We start from the raw sequence: 26,424 nt of genomic DNA, 5'->3' as shown, positions 1-26,424 counted from the left end.
CCCATCAAGCTCAAGAGATCCATTTTGACTGTGTAGCCCATCTCGACCTTCAGAGAACTGCAGAACAAGCTAATGTCTGGTAGTTGTTGCCTAACAAATTTTAGTTAATAATCATCATCTTGAGCCCTTTCCAAAGTTCAGGCCCACAAAAGAAACTAATTAGGATTCCATACACTGAATTTTCAGTCATTTGCTAGATAGTATTTGGAATAGGAGGAAACATCCTTGCTTTGATAAAAGTCACCTACACAATTTTACATCTAACATACTCAATGAAAAAAATCACTGAATGTTTCTCCTATGTAGTTGGGAAAAAGGACTAAAAATTCTACTCTCTAGTTTATCTTAACACCACATTGCAGGTTTTATCCAAGGCAATATGTAAAGGAAAAGATGTTAGATTTAGGAAAATACAAAAGACTAAAAATATCCTTCCCCATAGATGACATGGTGGCGCATGAAGAGTGGAAAAGAATCTTTGAAAGATTTAGAACTTAAACTGAAATCTGTGAAGTATTACCAGATAAAGGCTTATACAAAGCTAGCACCAACCGAGTGTAATGTAAGAATAAGAGCTGGGCATAGTGCCATGCACTTTCAGATTCACCGCCTGGAGGACAGAGGCAGGAGGATCACTGTGAGGGCCAGGCTTGCCTGGTTCATAAGGTGGCTCCCAGACTGGCTGGAACTAAACAGTCAGACCCTATTTTAGGGGAGAGAGAGAGAGAGAGAGAGAGAGAGAGAGAGAGAGAGAGAGAGAGAGAGAGAGAGAGAGAGAGAACAAAAAACCTAAGAACAATGAAAAAGAATTATCAATTATCAAGTGGTCATTAAAATGAGGACTATTATAGGAAGGAGCAGACAATGTCCCCAGTGACTTCTTGTAGCAAATTTACTAGTAGAAGTTATAAAAATGGTTTTCTGATTGATGATGAGAGCCTATTGATTAAGACACCATATCTTTTGGGCATAGAACATGGAGAAATCACTTGACCAGGAAGTTTCCTCCCTGTTGGTTAGCTTTTGTACTTATAGAAGGTTCTAGGCAGGCTGCTGCAGAAAAGAAAATTCATCTGTGAACCCTGAAAACTGCAATCATGGCCTGTACAAGGTATGTCCACGGGTGCCATAGGGGTATGAATTAGTTACTTGGGAACCAATCACATTCTAAATGGATTTAAGATCTTCCCCATAAAAAGAAACACATCCTGTAAGGCCAAGAAACCAACTCTTGATGGCCACGCCCCCTGCCACAAGCAGCCCCAGTAAGGGCTTCACCTCTAGGAGTATATGGGAAACACAAATTGACTTGGTGAATTATTACAAAAGAGAAAAAGATTTGCTTGAAATTGAGCAAGGTAAGGGTGGGTATCTGAGGAGGTAGGGAGCAGAGAGGAAGTATATACAATAAAAATAAACTGTATTAACTTTTGAACAATTAATACAAATATTATAACAACCCCAAAACTCTGTCCAGTAATTTAATAAGGACCTCATTACTACTCGTGCATCTTAAACTTAGCAACACACACTAATTTTTCTACTCGTAAATTCAAAATAAAATTCATTTTAAAATTATTTGATCTTAAAATAACTATTAAAAATGTTGCATTATTTCTAGGTCCCCGGAATGTCATGTTATAAAACTATGTTGTGCTCGCTCCTCAGTTCGCACTCACCAGGCTGCTTGGACTCCCACCTCGCTGTAAAGCCTCTCCCCTGTCGTATGGATTCAGAGTAGAGGCGGAAGTAGAGAGCATTGCCACTGCTGTGGACCCCCTGTGGGGGGCTGGAGCCACAGTATCTCCCAAGTGGGAAAGCTGCTGAGGAATCGCCATCGTGAATCTGCAGAAACTCCCGGGGACAATTACTTGCTGCTTCCAAGTCAAAAGACGTGAAGGTGACATGCAGAACCTGGAAGAACATAAAATCATTCCTGGGTTACTGCGCAGTTGTTTCTTGCAGTAGCTAGCAAGCGTTCACAGGAAGGGGCACAGCCATCCCTCCCTAGTTACTCATCAGTGTGCAGCAAGTCTACATACAAAAGTCATTCAATCAAATGTTAATTCATATAGAAATATGAAAAAGTCTCTGGGGAGATGGAAATGCTATTTACCCCAATTGATTCATTATGTGTTATATACATGTATCAAATGATCAAGATCATATTGGGCTCCATAATCTATGCACTAACACTACATATTAATTTTAAAAACTCTTAATGAAATAAATATACCAAGATTTTTATCACACTGACTAATCTATTAAGTGTATGGTCAAAAATGCTTCTGAATCAGAAAATGAAATGGCCATGTGAAAAAATATACCTTGAATTAAGTCCAAATGACTAAGACTTACACTTGTAAAACTCTACCCTGAACCCCTGCAGTACCCGTAGTATGTATTCGCCCCACCCCATATCGATTCCACACGGGTCTCAGGTGTCCAGCTTAGTCTAAAACTTGACTGCGGGATAATGGGCCTGGGAAAGGACTTCAGGGCCTGGACACCATCACAGTGCAAAGAGTATCCCAAGCAGAAAACAAGAAAAGGGTAATGAGGTGGAAAGGAGTGAGCACATGCACATTTTAAATGTAATAAAAAAACAAAGGGTTTTAAATTGATAACCCTATTTTAAAACAAATGTCTAAAATGAAAGATTTCATTTTCACCAGAATCAAAACTCACAACAGAATTTAGCTAGGATAAATCATTTCAAGATGTTTTTAAAACTCTATGTTAGAATATTTTAACATGTTTCCTATCATTACATTATTTTCTTACTTAAAGCAATTTAAATGGAAATCAAATAAATGTTATTTGCTTTTTATACTTTCTATTATATTACATATGGTAAAAAGAATATATGAAATTATGTCATGAAAAACAAGATAAATTTTCTTAAAAATGGTAATGTATATAAATTTTTTCACATAAAATATTTTCCTTGGAAAAATATATTTTCAATGTCAGGAAATGGAATTCATTAGAACTAAATGGAAGGAAGGAAACTCACACAGCATACCCAGTGGGAAACTTTCTGGGATTTATTCTATTGTGTAATGTTCAAGCTACAACTGGCTGTCCTTCCTTAAGGGAAAATAATACTGACCCTCACACAATGTCCTCTGCAGCATTAGTTTGCTGGGAAAAATTAGTGAGATTTCAAGGGAGACTCTTACCTAGTAAGGCATACCACTTCAAGTCTAAGGATTGCTTAGGAAACAAATATGTTGGAAATCTGACTGTCGAGGAATGAATGACAAGAATGAAAAGCAGGGGCTCAGATCTCAGTTTTAAGTGTTCATGTGTGGTTCAGCGTCATGAACTTTGGAATCAGATGGCCTGAAGCTGTTTCTTAAAAACCATATGCTATTTTTAAAACACACACACACACACACACACACACACACACACACACACACACATACCTGGAAAAATGTTTCAAACACTCTAGACTCTCTTTATGCATACACAAAATGGGATTAATAGTTCCTAGCTTTAGAATTTAAAGTAGACTGATGTATACAGAGCATATGGTACTGGGCGTAGAGTGGACACATCATAACGAAGCCATCTTAAAACCAGTGGCCACCATTTCGTAACAATCCACGGAGGTCAATGGTCATCTTCAGGTACTAGTTTTGCAGAAACAGCATGGTTTTACAGATTAACTATTGACCTATAGCTAGACGACCAATTTTGGGAATCCTTTGTTACCAGAAGTAAACAAACAGACAAACAAAAAACAATGAATTCTAGAACCAAACTTGACTGAAATTAACCTATTCTTCTTATAAATTTAGTAGTATTAAAAATAAAAACTACAAAGCTTCTCTTATTTTCTATTATTTCAACTGTAAAATAAAGATATTGTTATTTAGAAGAATTTGTATGACGTTAGAGAAAGATAAACAAAGTGTCTAGGCCAAAGCCCAGCACTTACCAAATATTCAATATGTGAGAGTTGAATTATCATCATCTATATCTTATATATGTGTATACACATGCATATATATGTCATACATATCAAATTTTTAAATGTATTACTGAAATCCGCTCATGGACAACAATTACTGTATTTACCTTCTCCTCCTCAGTCTTGACAACCCAGAAACAGTTAACATCATGAATGTAGGTATCATTGGGGCTCTGGTAGGCAAAGAATCCTTGTGTCCCTGAGAGGATCCCTCCACAACCTGGAAAAAAAAAGATAAATTGCGTTTTTCATAGATACCCAAAAGAAAGAGGCCAGGCAACTCCCACTCTGAAATTTCCTCTTCTCTGGTCCCTTTTGGTTGACAACCAAACCACATCCTGCCTTGCATCCACAGCCCATTTCATACCGACCACCCTTTCTACAAACTTCACCGGGCTCCTTTATTTTCTTTTGACTTCCATTCTCCAAACCTTGATGAACTAGAATTATCCCCTGTGATTCAATCACAGCCTCAGTCCGGCCATCTCACGGTCCCTTCCTGCTTCTAGGCCACAGGCTTAGCTCCCTGATTACATGCTGACCAGATTAAGATTAAAGTGGAGACGAGGTTTTATGCTTTGATATTTTATCATTGTCCTAAACTTTCTTGAATGCACTCATCCCAAAGCGGGAGTAAGAGGAGAGCCGGTGGGGGTGGGGTCGTTAGAGGAACCTGGGAGGCGAGTCTGAGGGTGGTGCCTCAGAGTGGGAAATAAAGAGGGGACTTGTAGAGGTCCTAAGGAGGAATGTCGCAAATAAAAGAACACCGTGTTGATACTCATGTGGCCTATGGAGTTGAGTAGCAAAAGAAAAATGCCTGGCTTGAGAGTGTTTCTAGGGAACCAGAGGAAAGCATGGTGATCCGGCTAGGGTGGAGGATGCTCAGAGAAGAAAATGAAAAACAACCCAAGTCTTGATTAACTGAACCATGAAGAAAGAATGCTTCCTCAAATAGAAGAATGAGGAATAAGGAGAAGAATATTCTGTGAACATTAGGTGCCTGCCATGCATCTAATGGGAAAACCGAAAGGCAAGTTCCCGCGTAGCTCGCACATTCTGAAAGAATATAATGTACATGGAAAATACTGACAATCTTTTTGAAGAAAAAAATGTTTTTTGTTTAAAATGAGGTTCATAAATATCCACCTTGTGAATTCTATGCTTTTTCTGCAAGGAGAAATCTATGTTTAGCATTTAAGCTGGTAAGAAATCAGGTAACATTGACAAATTGCAAAAAGCCTATTGAAGGATGATGTCCCTAACTGAGTGAGGGGTATCTGCAGGAGATGGGGTGCCTTCCATACCTCTCTGGGGCATCTGGCAATAATACCCAGTCCAGGAGCTCGTGCAGGCACACGTGAAGCCGTTGATCCCATCGATACAAGTGCCCCCGTTCAAACAGGGGTTACTCATACACTCATTAATGTTTTCTGTGCAGTTGGTTCCAGACCAGCCTGGGTCACACTTACAGGAATAACTAAATACGTCTTCCTAAGGAAAAAAATAAATGCATTGTACTATGAAGCAAATGGGTAGACTATATAACAGAACCAACCCAAATCATGAAAACAAGTGACAATATAAGATATATAATTAGCAGGAATTAAACTATAGTATATATTTTCCAGTAGACAAATTCATTAATTACTAAGTATAATTAGTCATATTTATTTCCATGAAACTACAGGGTAGACTTACTATTTAGAAAATCATTGATTAAAAAAATTAAGTCATGACTGAAGGTAAAGCTCAAAGTTTAAAAGGGTTTAATGCTTTTATAGAGGACCAGGGTTCAATTCCCAGTACCATCTCAGGCAGCTCCAACTGCCTCTAATTCTAGTTCTAGGGAATATGATGCCTTCTTGCCTCTGCTGACACAGGGGACACACAAATCCATGCAAGGATATGCATATACACATAAAAATAAATAAATAAATAAATCTTTTTTAAAACAAAAATAATCAACTTATTGGTTTATTTGTTTTCCCGGGAACCAAAGTTACTACCTATCTGTCATCTGAGAATGAAAGACCTTGACATAAAATATGAACCATTGTCCTTAGGCGTGTGAATCATACCAAATAAAACAATGATTATCTGCAAGTTTTAAATCTCCCCACGAGGAGCAAGACTCACTATGCACTGTCCATTTACACACGGGTGACTTGAGCAAATGTTACTGAGGCGTACACATCCATTTGGCCCAAAACCATTTCCTGTATATCCGTGAGGACAGGTGCAGAGAGGCAAAAACCCTGTTCAGAAAAAAAATGGAAGTGTAAGTGCAGGGATCCTTGGTTCACAGGCAGTCATGAAACTCAACTCTTGTGTCTAGACATGAATCTATCAACAGCAAGCACATCTATTCCTATGGGCAGGCAAGAGAAAGCCAAAGGAGAAGAAATTAAAATCTTTGTTTTTTCCCCATTTTACTTTAAAGCAATATATATGCACCCGTGCCATCTTATCATATGATGGATAATCTAGGGCCACATACAAACAGGAAGGGAATGTGAAAAGGAGGATGGGACTTTTATCAGGAAGGAATCCTTAGTAGAAAATAAGAGTTTGATGGCAACACTGTCTGTTGCAAGCAATAGATTATCTGTATGTATCTACACATCATATAAAGAGATTGCTCAGTCCTCTAGATAACCCTATAAACATATCCTGCTATAAATGTTTATGTCTTCACAGATAAAATGAGAGCATTTACAGATTGTCCTGTTCAAGGACACACAGTGGGAATGCAGGAGTCAAGAGAAACTATGGATGTGGCGCCAGGTGTAGCCCAAGATTAGTATGAAATGGGCGGTTCTCATGTTCTAGGCACGTGCACATGCAGATTGCACCTACATACTACGTCACTGAAAAACGAATTTGAGGCATTCAAAGGAATTTTGCAGTGAAACTACAGACTAAAATAATACAGTAACACAATCAACGAAATGCAAACACCCATGTTTCTCTGGCAGTTTTTCTAAGCTCTTTGCTTCCATGTTAGAAGATTCAAGCAATGACAATCTAAGCAGTCAGAGGAAGAAGTTGGTCAAAAACCAACCAAACAAACAAAACAACATCAAATGATATGAGTGAAATAAAAGCTAAAGATAATATTAAAACATATAGAATTTTCAATTTTATTCTTTAATGCTTAGAACAAATACCCTTTTTGATATTTTAAAAAATTCTACCAGATGTAGTGTCCAGAGACTTTCTGATTTCTTAATGGCTAAAGGTCACATGTCACTGCAGAAATACTATTTCTATCACTATAAAATAGCTGTAATAATGCATGAAATTTAATATGATGATTAATTTAAGCACATTCCTCCACCAGCAAACACTGATGAAAATGGATAGACAATCTTGCTGAAAAATTCAAGTGGAATAAATTCTGTAACACGACCAGCTATTTATAACAAAGACAGTGATGATTTTGTGCCCGCAGGTAACAGTACTTGAAGATTTGAATTTAAAAAAAGAAGACATAAAGGATGGCATAAGGATGTGTTCTTTTACTTATTTATGTCTTTTAAAGTGTTTTCTGAGGGAAGTGGTGTAGGCAAAGTTGGACACTGCTCACTTTGCCTGGACATCTGCTGTCATTCCTCAGGCAAGGACACAGGCTTCAGTGAAGATCAGCGAAGAACGTGAAATTCTATCACATCATCTAAGATATGCCCAGCTTCTGTCCTTAAAAATTAATTATTTTCATAAGTGCCTGCTTTATTTTGGTCTCTCAATAACTCTACACAATGAATACTATTACTGCCCTTACTTTACAAAGGGAGAACTGGAGGGTAGAGACCTTAGGTGCCTTGACCATTGTCAGACAGGAAGAGTATGATGGGACCAAAGGAGAAATCAAAGGGTTTTCTCAGAGAAATTCTCTTCTTGACCACATTACTGCTATATTAATCATTTAGTAATCATATGGTCACTCCTATGTGTACAATGTATATGACCATGTAGAGATAGATCTGTGTACACACACACACACACACACTGTATATATGTATAGATATATATGTTTTCTTATCTATATAGGCACATTAAAGATGCATTAGTAAAAAATAAAAATGATAATTTGAAAAATCAAGGTCTGTGATATTTATACATTATTTAATAGATGAAGTCAAGTCTATTCATTTGGACAAAAATTATCTGGGTTTCCATTTTTTTTGTTTTTCTAGAGACAGGGTTTCCCTGGAGTTTCTAGAGCCTGTCCTGGAACTACCTCTAGTAGACCAGGCAGGCCTCGAACTCAGAGATCCGCCTGCCTCTGCTTCCCGAGTGCTGGGATTAAAGGCGTGCGCCACCGCCGCCCAGCCTGGGTTTCCATTTGATACATAAGTGAACAACAAATTCTAAAACTGTTGAAGGTCATGATGTGGCAAAAGAAAACATAAGAACAAACTAGATGATTTGCAAAGATTTCAATAGGAAAGACTTTTCTCAACATGATGCTAACACAAGAAAAATAAGAAAGCTGATTAATTCTTTGACTATGAAATTCTTGAACCTCTACAGAGAAAACACTAGTACAAAACTAAGAGAACAACATGCTATGAACAAAGTGTTGTAAAATACAACACAGATGGGAAGACAATTTCCTCGGTACAAATGAAAACTGCAAATTAATAAGAAAGCAAATGAGCATGTAAAAAATAGAAAAGGTGATCAATAAAAATGTGAATATTATTATTCATTAGTCACACAAAAGTACAGTTTAAAAGAAATAAGCAACAAGTCAGGTAGTGGTGGTGCGCACCTTTAATCCCAGTACTCAGGAGGCAGCGGCAAGAATTCTGTGAGTTTGAGTCGAGCCTGATCTACAGAATGAGTTCTAGGACAACCTGACCTACAGAGTGAGTTCTAGGACAAACAGAGCTACACACAAATAAACCCTGTCTCTAAAAACAAAACCAAAACCAAACAAACATACAAAAGGAGAGAGCAATTAACTGTTGGCTATAAAAATGTATCAAGATACAGGGAGGTTGTGGTGCACGCCTTTAATCACAACACTTGGGAGGCAGAGGCAGGAGGATCTCTGTGAGTTCAAGACCAGCCTGGTCAACAAAGTAAGTTCCAGGACAGCCAAGGCTACATACGAGAGAGAGAGAGAGAGAGAGAGAGAGAGAGAGAGAGAGAGAGAGAGAGAGAGAGAGAGAGAGAGAGAGAAATATGTATGATTTCAAGGTCAACTGAGCTATAGGGTGAGACTTTGTTCTCCCCCAAAGGAATCTCAAGGAGAAAATATTTACTTTTAGAATATGGAATTGTTGAGAAGGTTCGACTGAAACACCCAAGGACAAAGAGTCATTACCTATACCGAGAGCCGAGGAGCAGCTCGCCTCTGGGTGGCAGCCTCCGTTGTTGATCGAGCAGATGTCCAAGGGTGTACACTCTCTCCCATCACCGCTGAAACCTGACCAAAGCAAACAGAGAGTGAGAAACAATGTCAAGAAATCCTTGGAGTCTAGTTTTATTTAAACTAGAGGATAGCCAGAATGACCTCTTCCAGAAGAAAAGGGACACTAACCTGTATGAGCCTTACCTGTGAGCAGGTCACAAGTGCATGTATTAAATAAATACATATGTGTGGTAACAATGGAGAAATGGCTCTAAAGATTCTCACAGAAGCATTTTCCAGTCCTGTGTTTTCTCACTGATTGCTGTGGCTGCCAACATTATTACCTATTCTGTTTTGATTTTGCTGTATTATTGCATGCTGAATCTACACTTTAAGTTAAACATTATGGGCCATCTCTTTTCTTAGAAATCATTTTAAAGTGAGCACAGATTCTATTGAAAGGGTACTGGCTGTGGTGGCATCAGGAAGCCTGGGGAAGTACCTGGTGGGCAGTTCCCACAGCTGAAAGATCCAGGTGTGTTGTGACAGGGGACAAGCGGGGCCACAGAGCAGCCACCGTTGTTTATCTCACATTCATTGATGTCATGGCATTCGTAACCATTTCCTTGCCAGCCTAGAAGAGATTTGCAAGATTAGCACTGTCAACCACTCAATGAGGAAGAAATACAGATAGTTAAGACATCCACAAAATAGTTCTGGGTTGGCGACATGGCTCAGCAGCTAAAGACACTTAACAAAAAGCCTATTGTCTGAGTTCAATCCCTGGGACCTATAGGATAGAAGAAGAGAAATAACTCCAGTTTGTCTTCTGACCTCTTAAGGCATATTATGGTATGCATCCCCCAACATGAGTTATTATTTGTTTGTTTGTTTATTTATTTAACAATAAATAAAGATTAATAAAAAAATTATGTTCTACACAAAACTACCAATTACAATGAGAGATTCCTAACAGGTTGTCCAAAAATTGTTCTAAATGTACATAATCTAATTCTGGAAAGGTGTTGGATGAATGGGACTTGCTTGTAGACTGTTGATTGGATATTAATAAAACCACGAATTGCTTAAAACGGTGCCTGTGTTTCTACAAAGAAAATGGAGGATGAGATTGAAGGTGAAGAGACAGTCATCTTTACATATTCATGTAGTAGTTAATCACGATAACATTAGTATAACTATCATGATTCATTGTCATAATGATGTGGGAGGTCCTACTGCATATGTGTTGCTTTTATTTGTTAATGAATTAAGAAGCCACTTTGGTCTGTGTTAGGTGCAGGGAGGGGGACTAAACTGAATGCTGGGGAAAGGAAGGTGGAGTCAAAAGAAGCCATGTAGCCCCACTGGAGACAGATGCCAGATGCAGGATGGAACTTTACCCAGTAAGCCACAGCCATGTGGTGATACACAGATTAATGGAGATAGGCTAGTTTAGTATATAAGAGCTAGCCAATAAGAAGTTAGAGCTAATAGACCAAGCAGTGATTTAAATAATATAGTTTCTTTATAAGCAACAGATAGAACCTCTAAGACTTGAAGGAAATGGAGTGATTAAAAGCAAAAACTTAGCTTTCAGTTTCTTCCTTATAAGTTTTTTTTCATTGTTTTCTTCATGTAAGAAAAAGAATTGCATGCATAGTGCCCATTCTCTAATTTGAACCATCTGTTTTTCTGATTTCTACTACTCAAAGGTTGTCATCATCAATTACCTTGAAGAATTCAGCTATTTGCAAGTTTTTTTTTTGTTTGTTTTTTTTTTTTTGGTTTTTCGAGACAGGGTTTCTCTGCAGCTTTTTAAGAGCCTGGCCTGGAACTAGCTCTTGTAGACCAGGCTGGCCTCGAACTCACAGAGATCCGCCTGCCTCTGCCTCCCGAGTGCTGGGATTAAAGGCGTGCGCCACCACCGCCCGGCGATTTGCAAGTTTTGCACCCTGAGAGGCATGAGGGGAGTCAAACCTCCTTAGCTCTGCTAGTTCTGAACCGACACCATGGAAGCACTCACTAATCTCTAAACAAAAGCACTATGTGTGCCCACACCTTGGTGTGACAGAGTAGGGAGATGTTCTGCAGGTGAACTCAGATCTAGGGCCAGGCAGACCTGGATCTGGATCTGGCCCACTATAAGCTTTGTGTGCTTGAAGAAGCTATTTAATCCTTCCTAGTCTCCATTCTTCCTATTTAAAATAGAAACCACATCTCACCATAACTTGGTATTTGTTGTAGCTGTAGAACTGTAACACTTGGGTGGGACCTTAGTGGCACTGCATAGAAGAATAACTTCTGTTGTGGTCTCCCATCTGTGCTCTGCTCTTTAAGTGCATCCAGGAGTAGAAAGTGGCCCTAAAAGCTCCCTGATGTCTGGTTAACAGCTAACACATATCCCAGCTCAGTGCTTTTCCCATGACACATGCCCTACAAATCTGTCCTGAGTGGTAGTGGGGAACTCAGGCCTTTGTTGTAAAGAGAGGAAGCTTGGGTTTCAAACTTGGGCCATCTTTGAGTATAGAGTTCAGATTCTTCAGCAACTCAACCCAACGGCTTCCCTTAAAGATTCAGTGTTCAGGAGTGAGGAAGCTGAACACCTCTATTTATAACAAGGATATAGGATATTCAAGGACACACAAAAGTAAGAACTACTGGTTTGTAGCAGGGATGCAAAATAGTCAAGGAATTTATTCAAATTTACAAATAGCTGGCTAGTGCAAGTAAGACTAGAGTGCATGGCTTTTAAGCCCTAGTCTAGTCAGCGGACAGCCATAGCAATGCAAGATCAGACCCTATAAATTCTATGTCTGGTTGTGCCCCAAAGCAGGATGTTAGCACTCTGACACCCAAGTTTAAATCGCAAGATTCCTCTCATAACAACAATGGCATGAGATCCCCACTACCACTCAGGACAGATTTGTAGGGCATGTGCCTTATCTCCCAGCCCCACCAGGGACTTGCTCTCCAGTGAGGTAGTCTTGAGTAGAGCATGCAGCTAGGTTTAGAGACTCCCCCAGAATGATCTTCTTATCCATCATTAGTAGAGGGAAATCGATTCTGGTCTCCTGTCTGTGTGGTATTCAGGGCCTAGCATGGGTCCCCAAGAATGTACCTGTTGGGCAGGCCCCACAGTAGAAAGAGCCTTGCGTATTGAAGCACTGCACTTGCTCTGCACAAGGTGAGGGATGGAGGCTGCATTCATCTTTGTCTTCTGTGCAGGCGATGCCATTCGGCGTGGTGGTCCACCCAGCATCACAGAGGCAGTGAAAATTTGCCTATCAGGAAAACAACAAAGTACAGAAACAGCCAGGAAGAGGAGAGAATTTCACCAAACTCCAAACTGTTTTATTTTCTAACATTTATTTGCATCAGAGCAGCTGAGGGGAGTCCTTTTCTTCCCGTATGATTTAAGCTTTAGACCAGACCATGGTGAAGGGAATGTCTTCATTTTAGAATAAGAGGATCCTATAATTTATTCCAAAGATGCCCATGAAAGAGCAACAATAATCAAGAGCTGTAATTAAAGTCACTGAACTCAGTCAGCTATGTTTTTAAGGGATAAACACCCAAGTAGGCACAGACTTGGGACAATCGCTCCCTTTTTTGGAAATTTCTCACCCCTTCCTTCCTTCCCCTGCTCCCCTACTGCTAGAGGGAGCTGTTTTCTATCACACAAGAATTCTTTAAGCAAGTTAAGAATAAATAACTAAAAGTCTTATGAAAAGAAAAACTGACCTGGCTACCCTGAGCGTAGGCATGTAGGACCCAGAGCACAGAGGGACACCAGAGATGTGGACCCATAAAATCTGCCCCACTCAATGGCTTCACTCATGACTCGAGGCCAGATCAGCCCAGACATCAGCTGCTGTTGACAACACAGCCTGAAACATTACACGTCTTGTCGCCGTCAGACTCACGGCTCAGGAGGTCATGCCTCCCAGAGAGATTCACCAAGGAATAATAAGGTTCATATTTTACATGTCAGTCTTATTTTCTATTTTCTGAGTCCAGTTTTCTATATGTCATCTCCCTCCTGGCCTGTGTGTGTCCTGCTAAGGGATGGCAGTGACTTCACCTCTTGGGTCACTCCGGGCACCACGCTGGCTCAGAGTCAGCGACAGGTGTGAAGAGAGCAGCTGTGGCTTCTGCAAGGAGCCCGGGGTGGGGGGAGGGGGGGAGGGGGGAGGGGTGGAGAACACACCTGTCCATGTTGCACTCGTTCTAAATCCTCACAGATGCCATGCTTACAGAGCTGCTTCGAGCCCTGTTCACAGTCGTTGTATTTGGATTCACACTGGGGTCCATACGCATCAGGTGTGCAGTCACATCTGTTGATCATACAAGAGCACAGTGTCAGGGTTTGTGCCTTTAATACCAGAAGCTGTCTATTAGCATCAGTAAGGAATGTCCCCATTGCAACCCAATAACGTTAATAATAAGCCAGCCCTGCTGCTGTGTCAGCTGCAGCCTTTGGATGAAATTCCCCCAGCTCTTCTCCAAGCAGAGCGTGGAGGCGACATGCTATCTTTGCAAATCGCCTCTTAGCGAACCACGACTCAGTGTCTCGTGGAACCACAGCAATAAGACCTTTTGATCTCAGGTCATCAAACAGTACTTTCAAAGGTCAGATGTCTGTAAAACATGGGTGACGGAGTTCGCTCAAGAAGGGAAAAGGAAAGATCAGCAAGTTCACTCAGCATCCATCCTTTGGCACCTGCCAGCAAGTATAGACGATTATCTCTGGTTAGTGCCTTGATATCACAGAGGACAAGATGCATTATGTCAGGAAGAGAAGTGGTTGATAGTGGGATAGTTCCTTCAATAGTCATATTTTAATGCATGACAAAACATAATTATCATATGATAGCTAAATACCAGGAGACGTTCTGCCACTAGAGAATGCCACATGAGCAAAAGTAAACGAGGGAAAGTTGGCTTAGGTTATGGTGTAACTCTTTACGCTTGGCTTAGCTGTATATGTGCAATGTGGCTGGAGCAGGAGTGAGGAGGTGTGGCAGGGGATGAAGGACTCACAGAGGCTTAATCTGGCCACACCCTAGAGAGTGAAAAAATGAAGCTCAGAGGTCACTGTTCGACTCCAGCAGAGAATCATCACGAAGGGAACATCAGTGCTGATGCCAGAGGCAAGGGTGAGGGGGTGTCTACATGGCACGTCTGTCTCTCATGCCTGCAACCTAGTTTCTGATGGTTCTTGAAAAGTATGCTTGCTAAAAAATGAGAAGGTTATTTTACCAATATGCATTAAAGTACTGGGGGCTCAGCCAGTCACAGAAGTCAAAGAGTGGGTAGTAGTGCAAGAAGTGAGTTTATAAACAGTCAGGAGACAGGCATAGATACAAGACAAGGCATGCCGTGGCTGGACCCAGAAACAATTGCTGGTGTGGCCCCTTTGAGTCACTTCCAAGTAAAAAGCGACCAATGGCTATTGCCAGACATGGAGGGTACGAATGTGAGTAGCTGAAGCCATGCACTAACATGTAGAGCTGCCAGGTCTACCTAGTGAGAATACCAGACTACACAGTTAAGATTCTATTCTAAGTAAATGGATATTTTGCAAAAATATGTAAGTATGATCCATGCAATTTATAGCACCACTACATATAAAAGTTATTTAAACAACAAATTCTATCTACGAGCATTCCAGGATTATTTTTATCATTAAGACCAGGTCATAGATTAATAATAATTAGTGATCAAACTTACACTCAGATGTTAGCTCCCTAACCTACAACTTACTCATCCCTTTCTATACTTCCCCTTCTGCCTTGTTCCCTTCTGTGGTTCTCGCTTTAGCATAGAGTTCTCTTTCAGTGAATTTAATTACATTCTGGGATTACAATATCTTCAAGAATTTCTTATACCTATTTAAGCATTTAATTCATTGCTAAACATTTTTTTCTTATCCATGCATTTGACATGTTAAAAAAATCTCAGAGCCAATTATTGCAAGTTTTTCTCAATGTATTTGCCATGTAGGGGATATCTGGATGTTTGAGAACAGATAGGACCTAGTGACACAGGTTTAAATCCCGAGCAAACAGCCACCGTTTGCCCCCGACACTGCTAATGATCTCATGACCTCTTCTAATGGCATTCCTCTCTAGGAAGTACTCTGAAGTGTGTTTCTCTTAAAGCTGAGAACTTAGCCACTGGAAAATTACTTAAGATGCCAGAGGAGATTGCGGTCATGCATCTGAGAGCAACCTTCTCTCCTTAGTTCCCACTGCCTTCTGCCTAACTATTGTCACCTGGAAATGAGCAGATATTAATCTCATACTCTTTTAAGCCACATACAAGGTAATCTTCTTTCATTTAGCTAAGAGGAGGAGGCAGAAAATAAAACAAGTAAACTATAGGCTTCCTTGCCACGATCTTCAAAGGCAAGAATTTTGATCTTATTTTTCCAGACACGCATTGCCTACAGACAGAGAGATAATATCTGGAAGAAGCTTAGTAGAAACCCAGGTGTATTTTACTCAAGAACCATTGTTTTCCATGTTACATTTCTGTTCTCATGAGTAAAGTAAGGGAATGGGAAGGTTTTACAGTTGTGTGTCTTTTTAACATAACAGTATTTGCATGCAAAGTATTTTTCCAAAGTGACTCAGTATGGCTTTTGAAGGAAAAGAGAGTAATTCATCATATAAATACCTATCAAGCAATAATAAAAGTCATATGTGTATTTTAAAACTAGCTTTCTAATATTCTTGCCTTTGATATAGTAATTCCTTTTAAATTTTATTTATTGTGTGTGCATGTGTGTATGTAATGTGTGGGATTGAGTGTGGATATGTGTATACTATATATGTGGAAATGTGTGTTGAGATCAGGGGTCAGTTCTCTCCAACCATAAGATCCAGGCATCCTAATAGGTCATCAGTTTTTTGCAGCAAGTGTGTTTAACTGCTGAGCCATCTCTCCAGCCCTTAGTTATTAGTTATTTCAAAAACCTTTTATTTGAGGAAATACCAATGCACTTGTCAATTGAGAAGAAATAACCTTCCATAGTCTTAGATAACTTATTTCAGAGTCCATGACTCAATATCAGTATACTAAGTAACTAAAGAGATATCAAGTTTAATACCTAACTACTATCTGATCCTAAGCAGGATTATCTTCATTATCTAAACTTTGCAATATTTTAAAATACATCAATGACATGGAAATAAAATAAGATATACCTAATTACCTTCATGTGCCTGGGGAGCAAACACAGCTTTTTTTTCTTCCTTGAAAGCACTGTAGATCTACACCCTAGATACATATACCATCTTGGGATGTCAATATGTCAAACCCCAAGAGCTGTCTTACATATAAAGCAAGTCGGGAAACAATCAGAAATAACATTTACAATGAAGATGAAACCATAACACCAAGAAGAGAAACACAATCTTCCTGTTAGCTCTCATGGTAGCTGGGGCAAGATTTGAGCCGCAGGGATTGGTGGAAACAGGCAAAGTTTTCTCTTATCCTACTCTTACTGCTCTAAAGAAGAACTTTTACCTAAACAAAAGAAAATGGCTATGAAACAGGGACCCCAACTAATCGGGACTTGAACAGTGCCTCTTCTTCTCAAAGGTATTCATCATCATGCATTATTAGTCTTGTTAAGAAAGAATTTCATTTTCCCTCAACTAAACTGACTCACAGAGATTTTCACATTGAGGAGGCCTCACGCTGGAGCTGGCTTCGCCCGCCACACCCACACATTGTAGATCCAGACCATTCAACAGCAGATCGCGTTTTCCTTACCAAATCCACGCGACGGTTCCCCCAAGGGTTTCTAACCTCAATGAAACCACTGATTAATAAACATTTATCCTCACATAATTAGCAGAATTCAAGAAATTATTAAATATTCATTGTTTAATTATGTACTGATTCACAAAGCAATAACTAAATTTTATGCTCATTATTTTATATTATCCCTTGAAGATGTTACTCAAGGAGAGGGGCAATGGCTTAGCCAGGGAATTGTTTGTCTTGTAAGCATGAAGACCAGGGGTCAATACCCAGAATCCATTTTTAAAAATAAATGTCCAGGCACAGTGGCTTGTGCTTATAACCCTAGAGCTGGGGCAGGAGAGGGAGGTAGAGGTAGATCCCAAACCCTTGCTGGCTGGCCATTCACCAGGTCAGTGAGAGACTCTGTCTCCAAAAACAAGAGCAGGGGCTGGACAGATGGGCAAGCAGTGAAGAGAACTTGCCGATCTTCTGGAGTACATGGGTTCGATTCCCAGTACCCACAAGGCAGCTCACAACCATCTGTAACTCCAGATCTAGGGAACCAACTCCTCTTTGACCTCTGTGAATGCCAGGGATGGATGTGGTACACAGACATACATTCAGGCAAAGCACCCAGGACAAAAATATAAAATAATAATAAAAATTACAAAAACAAGGTGAGTGGCACCTTAGCCTGAGGAGGGATACCTGAGGTTGTTCTCTGTCTTCTACATACATGGATGTTCGCGCGCACACACACACACACACACACACATTATGGGATACACCTACATTCATGTGTTTAAATACAAGTACTCAATTGCGGTTCTCAAGGCCTTATAAACTATTCTCATACCAAGAAGAGGACATAGTTAAGTGTTCTGTTCTCTCATGTTCCTCAGCAAAACTACGCAAGATGGAGACTAGAAACAATAAACAGCCCAGAATCCCAAGAAGTCTGTATGCTTCTCTTCCCACAGGGAACAGAACAAGTATAATACTGTCTTGCAAAGGACCCTACCAATGAGAAACAACTCTCAGCAAATAAACTTTCACTCCCTTTCTCCTTCCTGTCACTCAGGCTCCTGCTCTCGCCCTCCTCCTCTTACCTCCCCCTGTGACTGTATCCTCCTTGGCATGCAGTGAAGAACTGTGAGTTGTGGGTGCTGCAGGGTTGTACCCGCTTCCCACTTTCATAGGGGTAGGTGTGAAAAATAATGCTCAGAAGAGCCACAGTAATAGCTTGTGTGCACGGCTCCCATGCCACCCACACAACCACCACTCAACTGGCATGGAAAGCACCCACAGTGATGATAAGTGAGGACTGGAATTATATCTAATCTCCAGGACACTACTAGATACTGGGGAGCAAGCAATTACATGTGCCAGGAGTCAAGTTGGGACAGGTGTCACTGGTCTCTCTGTGATAAACACCCATCAACAGAAACCAGGAAGTGATGCTTTCAAGGGAATTGGGCGGAGACAGAGCATGAGTGACAGCAGCAACACCAGCATCATTGCAACTAGAGCCAAAGTCCAAACAGCAAAGTCCTCAAACGAGGTCACTGGCTGTCCCTTCAAGGCTGTGACTTGTTAACTCCTCAGCTCATGGTGCCCTATGGCCTCTCAGATCACACAGCATTAGACTTCCAATAGAGGTCATTTTGGATTTTGCACAATAATTGAATTTGTAAACATGTCTAGAAGAAGTTTGCATGAGTGGAGTTTATTAGCCTAGAGTGAACCAAGATTGTAAAGCTCAGCTTAAAGGAACAAAAGGACTGTGGCTGCTTTTGGAGAAAATATGTTGAGATGACAGGGGTCAAAACAAAATGACGCTGCTCATTTCTGCAGGACATTGTTATAAGATAACAGAGGCACAGGAAGAGAGCAAAGATGTGCTCTTTAATCAAGCTAGATTATCCTGCAGTGCAATGAGTAGCGCATGCCATAGCAGAACTGGCTTTTTAAGCCTTACAGAGCCTCAGCATACAGACAGTAGCCAGAATATAGTGGGAACTGATGTCAAATTCTTCTCAAACATGATTTTAAGAAACCATACACTAGTAAATCCGACAATACCAGACCTAAACTTCATGACTTGATTATGAGACGGTGCTTCTGGGACTGCTGGCATGGGTGGCCAGTTCCAGTGGGAATACAGAGGCTTCATGGGGTCTAGTTCAGCGTAAGGGACGGTTTCCTGGGAAAGACTGTGAGTAAAAGGATGGCGTGATGCCATCATGGTTGAGTCATTGGACAAAAATGAATCTGCAAACAAGACAAGCCACCCGGGGACGGTGGCTGTGACCTCGTGGCTAATTGAGAGTGCAAAGAGTTAACTCTGAACGTTACTTCAACCTTTGATTCATTTCAGCCAACATTCTTACAGCGTGTGAAAGAACTACCCTTACCGCAGCTGTCAGCTTGCTAGAACCTGGAATCAGCACAACCCTGGGGGCACTGGAATGGGGCACTGCCCCCTCCGCATAATCTCATCTCATGGCTGCCCTTTAAGCCTCTGCTTCTTGCCCAGGTGTCACCATGCTCTGCTGACTGCTCTGTGACAGTCACAGAGGCCTTCTTATTCTTCAGAGAGTCTGCCAAAATGATTTTTTTCATGGGGCTAAAGGTTTTTATTCATTTGAGCAAAAATATCCATGAACTGTTCAATAGAAGCCAAGTAATTCCTATGGGACTCCTAGTTTTTCTGGGACTATAGACATTAATTTCGATGCTTTTTTAATTATTTAGTATTCTTGTCTTTCAGAAATACACATGACATTTTCAAAAGAAGTTACCTGAAGCTCCCCATAGTGTTCACACAGGTGGCCCCACTCTGGCAGCCAAAGGGTGTTCCCGAGTAAATGGCACACTCATTAACATCTTCTGAGCAGAAAAGACCCTGCAGAGATGTAAAGAACTCATTCAGGTGCCATAGGACATGGGCTCTTAGGAAACAATATTTACAGAATGTATTTAATGACTTGTATATGGACAGTAACTCCTTGGTAAAGTCAAATACAATATTACGAATTTTAATCTTGGACTAAGATTCCTCTAGAACTCAGGTTGGACCCAGTGGATCTAAAGAGTTCCTCACAAAAACACAGTGGTCCTTATAAGAGCACAGTGGCCACGTGAGGAGAATCTTTTCATAGGCAATCCTTGTTTCAAAAAGATGCTATACTTGGGGATAGTTGCTTAGTGATCTTATTGTTGATGTCCGCTAGCAGCATTTTCATTATTGTTAAGAGGGGCCAAGCATACTTCCTTACACACACACTCCAAGAGTCAGCCTGTGCTTTCCAGTGCTGGACTACTTAAGGCAATGCTGACAGAACTACATTACCCTACCGTTTTCTTATCCATTTGAGAGAGCTGCTCAAGAGGGCCAAAAACTTGTGGTTAATTCATCGACTTTACCACCGTTTGGCACCATTCCTTCTGACTCCTGAGGCCACAGAATGCTAGAAACTTTGGTGGATGATTAGATGTGTCTGAATGAGGCCGAAGAAGCTGATGCTGACTCACCTGCCAGCAGCTCTTTGATTTTGAAGTCAAAGACAATGTGACTCACCTCCCACTGCGGAGGGCAGATACAAAGGAAGGAGTTGTGCAGGTTGACGCAGGTGCCACCATTGAAGCAGGGATTGCTACTGCAAACCTTCCTCTCCACGGTCTGAAAAACAACAGGACAGTCAAAGTCAAAGAGAATGGTCCTTGTCCTTAGCACACAGCGCAGGGCAGGCTGCAGATAGAGTGAGGGCTCCCTCCAGACTTCCTCTAATGACTGGCATTCTCCTTCAAGTAATTTCTCTTGAGAAAATAACAACCATGCTCATTTTCCTTAACGCTCTCCGAACTCTAGACATTGGTAGGGGCCGTAATTTCCTGTTCCTTAGAAGCATCACCCATCAGAGAAATACGTGCTACCAGATAGGAATAAAGGTTTCAAGTCTGGACGTACAAATGGATGTTCCTGTTGCAGTAAGAAAATGCAATGGAAATTTCCATTCTTTTGCCTAGTGGTCTTATCTCAGGTACCTCTAGATAAGCCTTTGAAAACTGATCATCTTTTATTACCACCCTCCTGCCGTTGGCTCATATGACTGAACTCTTTTCTCTAAGCCCCTTTGTTTGAAATGTGACCAGCTAAGATACACCTTCCACCCTCTGCTCACCTGACCGCCTTTAGATCAGCACAGCAAACAGGCCTACCTTTGTGCACACAAACTGGGGATCTCACCCTTCGTCAGCTACCAGTTTCAATTCTGTACACTTTGTAAAGACTTGGGGGTGCAGAGGCAACTGCTTCATAGCGGGCAAGTAATGATGCAATCAAGGTATTTTACTGTATTGGCTTTAGCAAAATTCTGTTTAAATCAGGGACCAAGTATATATTATATATCCTTACTCATGTATAACCAAAGGCTCAGAGGAAATCAACTCGGGTCTGTGGATAAATTCAGAGCTAGAAGAAAGACCATGAACTAGCCCAGTGCTGTTTCCTGCACAGCCCATTCTTTCTATGCCCTTGTCCTAAACCACAGGACTCTCTCTCTCTCTCTCTCTCTCTCTCTCTCTCTCTCTCTCTCTCTCTCTCTCTCTCTCTCTCTCTGTGTGTGTGTGTGTGTGTGTGTGTGGTTATGAACTCTGCTCTCTCCCTTCCTTTGAATCGTCTGTTTCAGAACCACAATGAGCTGTGTCCATTAAAGGATCAAAAGACATTATGAAGAACATTTGCCACAAACTTACAAGTTTTCTGGTGAACAAAAGCAATGCTGTCTAGGGATTAAAATGCTCGAGATTGTGGGAGCCCAGCAGGAAGGAAAATCAGCTAGCTGTCAGGAAGGGAACAATGGGGAGCAGCTGTGCAGCCTATAGAGCCCTTGTCCTATCCAAAGGCAGGAAGACACTGACACTTGAATTACTAAAATCTCTGCCTAAGTGGTGGGGAGAGGACAGCAGAAGCTCATTTGGATCATGATCTTTGGTTCTTGATCAGGAGTAAAACTGGGAGCACCCATAGCAGCTAAAAAACTCTCATGTTGCTTTGCTCCACAATGCTCACTGTTCCTTGCTCATTCTCACATGATGTGCACAGCTATTCCCTGAAGAGATAAAGGCTGTGGTACAATCCATTGTCAGTGATAAAAAGGGAGCATGAACTTGCTCATCAAACTTTACTCCCAAGGTAAAAGACAATGCTTGAATTGCCATAGAAATAAACTGTGACTATTTAGAGCAGACACTATTACTGGGACATTGCAGAAATGTCATTTGGAATTGTAAGTATTGACAGATTCTATACATTTAGGGAGTAGAAGGTTGTGGTTTCAACGGAAGCCTTAGCCATTTACCCACAGGGAAGGTGAAAAGCATAAACTTACAGAGCGAGGCATACACATGTCAAGGTTATAGGGTGTTTGCTCTAGGAAGTGCTTCCAGCTGAATTACCAGCCAGAGAGGTTTTAAGGAAACTGAGAACATGTGTACACCCCTGAGATTCTGAGTTCAATTTACAGAGGCTGTGTGATTATTTGAAGCCCAGTTATTGATGATGGCTAGGAGAATCCTAGCTAAGAGTACACAAGGAAGCCCACAGTGGCGTGGCTAAAGGTGGGCAGTTAAGGGAGGGGCCGAGGGCTGTGAGAGGTCGAAAGCTCACATTCTTAGTGACTTATGGTGGCATAATGCCCAGGGCCTCACATGCATCCTCGGGGAAACAAGCTGGAACAAGTATCAAGTACTGGAATATCAAGTCTTTGCTATTGATCATCTACTGCTTAAAATAAGACTATTGACTGCATTTTTATATTTTTTTAAGGCAGGGTCACTGTATGTACTCCAAGTTGGCTTGTAACTCACTATGTATCCCGAGCTGGGTTCAATTGTCCTGGCTCAGTCTCCTGAGGACAGAGAAGCAACAGCCATATCTACCCTAGCAGTGATGTTTATATATTTTCAGTGACTATCCAGTCCCAGGACTTACCTGCTGCAAACTCTGGAAATTTCTCTCGAGATCCACAAGCTGTAGAGGAGGAAGAGAATGCATCAATTAGCTGCTGGAGACATCTCACATGTGATGGTGACCTTGGCTATGCTTCCCCTTTAGGGATGCTCCTTTGTTCTGGCTTTCGTTCGTTACTTTTTCCCTTCTTCTTCCTCTCCTTCTGGGGGTTCCTTTCCATCCCATTCCTTTCCATGGTGTAACATTTTAAAGGTCTTTCAGAAAGAAGTCCAGCCCACAGATATGCTGGCTCACTGTGACTGCGGCACAAACGACAGTGATAACCCCCTCCCCTCCATCAGCAAGGAAGATGCTATCAGAACGGGAGCAAAGCCAAGTCCTGCAACAACAAGTCCTTGTCGTAGCACTCACTGTCCTCCGCCCGCCACCACTCCTTACCCTCCACTACAGTTACGCCACTTAACCCAAAGCTCACGGTTATAACGATAAACATCTAAAGATGGGACAGAGTTGATCCATCACCTGAGAAGAACATCACTTACAAAGCTGGATTAACAGGAATTCATTTGCTCTTATGATGTGTGCAGTTCATGTGTCAGGCTTACCTTGGCGTTAAGTTGATGGACTTGACTAAGTATGTTTTGAGGAAGACCAGTTGCGTTCCTCTTTAAATCTATAATGTCATCTTTGTTTCTCTGGATCTAATTTTAAAACGAAGTGAAGATAAAGGAAAAGAGTAACAGGAAAAAATCATTTCCATCTTACAGGAGCAAGCATTAAGGCCTTATCTATTATAAACCCCAGAGCAATGTCACATGTAATAACAATTAGTCCAAAATAGATATGGCACAATCCCATTGACTCTCTATAGAAGCATATCAATGTCTTTTTATATGTATTCCCATGACATACTAACATTTTAAGGTGCTTATTAAGAAGCATGGAGGGCCAGGGATATCAAGATTTTGATCGAGAATTGCCTAGTATGTAAAAATCCCAGGTTCACAATCCCAATACCACAACAATGTACAGTTTTGAATGAGACTCTTTTGAACTTTAAATCTTGCCCCAATCATTTATTGTGCATTTTTGGACATTTAAAACTTATTTATCACACTTGGAGCTCATAAGTGGAATAATAATAAACACCGTCCTGGAGAGTCCGGGAGTCAAATCATGTAACACACAACAGTGTGTGACCTAGACACAGCTCTAAATGCTGGCTCTAACATTACGGCTGACACACAGCATGGTGCCATCAATACTGAGTACTGAAAACATTCAATACAGTCTGAGAGCCAGTGATCACTCTGCTGTAACAAAGACACTACAGAGCCCGTCTGTGCCTGCCCCGGGTCCCCTCCTTATTTCCCTCCCCACCGGAGGAGTTCTGGGCTTCTTTCTAGATCTGCTCTGGATTGTAGAATCTGTCCCCCCACACAGTGAGCCTCCTCTGGAACTGATCCCTCCCTCCCCACCATGAAGCCCCCACATGGCTTCATTATAAGAACTCATCTCCCGGTTGTATTCTCTATGCTCACAATTCAAGGTGTCGACTAATACTGAGCTGGACAGCTAAGTTTTATCGGATGGATATACAAAGCAACATCTGTATTTTCCCGGCGTGTTACCTGATGCAAACATTCACCAAGGTCTTCACCGTTTAATCTGACTTTTCCCAGGGATCCAGTTCTAAATTCAATGTTTTGGGTAGAGCTTGTAAGAAACACTAAGTGTCCCCCCTCTGTAGTCATCCGAGGCCTATACAATTCAACCAGAGAATCCATCAGCAATTAGTACACCGAATTTTAAACCACCTTCTTGCTGCATACCAATAGTCTCTCTACATCTTCCCCTTGCCCTCAACCCAGCCAAATCTCTGTTTATCTATCATCTGTCCTCTGAGGATTTCTTAATGACATTTCCCAGGAATTGCAGATAGGACTCATTCACAACTGTGACTGGGAAACAAATTCCTTACAGCAGCACCAGCCTTCTCCCTGCTGGCTTTCCACCATCACTGCTTCCCTCCGGAAGTGCTGCACTTTTACTTATCCGGTTACTTGGGACAGACGCCAAGGACATACCCCAGTCCCTTAGCCCAAATGAGCCACACATCTACTTACTGGTGGAGATCAGTGATCCTTTTCTGTCGCTTCTGCTCCAGCTCTCCAGTTTCGCCATCCAACTTGGCTATCATCAACAAAGTAACCAAACCCCAGAGAAAATGTGAGGACATGTTCCTCACCAGCCTCCCAGCTCGCCAGGCAAGAGGGAGACCACTCCAGCCAACTGAGTCTGGAATTTGAGAGCAGTGACCCAGGCGGCTGTACTTTGATCAGCAGAATATTCTTTAACTTTCCAGGCTTTCCAAGAAGGCTTAAGTTATTTTGTCCTTCCTGAGGAATGTCAATGATCTTAGATCTCCAGTACTGTTCAACTTATAAAGGGTCAAAATCTACCTTAAGTGATGCACAACTTAATCATTATTTGTTTAACCTTTGAAACAGTAACCAGCAGCTTTGGAAGCGTCTACTGACAGAGTCCTTGCTGAGAAGGCACTCGGCTTTAGGCAGATGTGCTGGAGAAGCTGATTTCTTATCTCACACCATGAACAAATGCTATGCTAAATGCCCTTCTAAGACCAAAATTTAAGAACTAAAACTATAAAACTATTAGCAGAAAATGGGGAAATAGGCCTCTGAATTTGTAATCGTTTCTTGTCCCTAAACAACAAAAATATGCACAGTAAAAGGCAAAGGAAAGCAGAAGAGAAAGATTCTCTGTCCAAATTCAAAGCTGTTGTTCCCCAGAAAGGAGACTTTTCAGGAGCCTCAAAGGATAACTTCAGAGGGACTCGGCTTTCGTGAGTGGGGGAACCCCCGTGGAGGTTATGCTCTGGCAAATGACCCCCACCCACCTTCATGTAGGCAATCACAGCCACAGAAAGGCATGGGAATAGGAGGGGAGCTTGTTGGAAAGAAGGGGCTCCGTGGGAGGAGGAAGAGGGTAGGAGAGGATAATGGGGGCGAATATGATCAAAATACAGGATGCACACATATGAAATTGCCAAAGTAGAAATAAAAATATTTTTAAGCCACTCAAAGAATTGGAGGAAGTATTTGGAAACCATATATACCAAAGGAGATTAATATCCAGATTTTTTTAAAATTCCCACAATTCAACAACAAAACAAACAACACAATTTTAAAAATGAGCAGAGGAATTGAATGAGCACTCCTCAGAAAAGACATTAGAGACATTCACGAAGATATGGTTAACATCTATACTTACCGGGGAAAGCCAAATCACAACCATCTTGAGATATAACTCCATATCCAGTAAGCTTTATACTCTTGA

General features: G+C 41.2%; 1 protein-coding gene across 1 annotated transcript in view; it reads right to left on the bottom strand.

The window, feature by feature from the left end:
- The window catches only part of Cubn (cubilin), a 203,715-nt gene extending 178,412 nt beyond the window's left edge, over positions 1 to 25,303 (bottom strand). The window contains 14 exon segments of the mRNA XM_038333897.1: positions 1,680 to 1,914; positions 4,087 to 4,199; positions 5,284 to 5,470; positions 6,116 to 6,234; positions 9,312 to 9,413; positions 9,841 to 9,972; positions 12,457 to 12,619; positions 13,546 to 13,672; positions 19,892 to 19,995; positions 20,671 to 20,772; positions 23,086 to 23,124; positions 23,670 to 23,765; positions 24,696 to 24,825; positions 25,191 to 25,303. Coding sequence (XP_038189825.1) covers positions 1,680 to 1,914; positions 4,087 to 4,199; positions 5,284 to 5,470; positions 6,116 to 6,234; positions 9,312 to 9,413; positions 9,841 to 9,972; positions 12,457 to 12,619; positions 13,546 to 13,672; positions 19,892 to 19,995; positions 20,671 to 20,772; positions 23,086 to 23,124; positions 23,670 to 23,765; positions 24,696 to 24,825; positions 25,191 to 25,303 — 1,762 coding nt within the window.
- Positions 25,304 to 26,424: the final 1,121 nt, after the last annotated feature.

The sequence above is a fragment of the Arvicola amphibius genome, chromosome 6, assembly GCF_903992535.2.
Source record: "Arvicola amphibius chromosome 6, mArvAmp1.2, whole genome shotgun sequence".
Taxonomy (NCBI): Eukaryota; Metazoa; Chordata; class Mammalia; order Rodentia; family Cricetidae; genus Arvicola; species Arvicola amphibius.
This window is presented reverse-complemented; position numbering and strand designations above follow the sequence as displayed.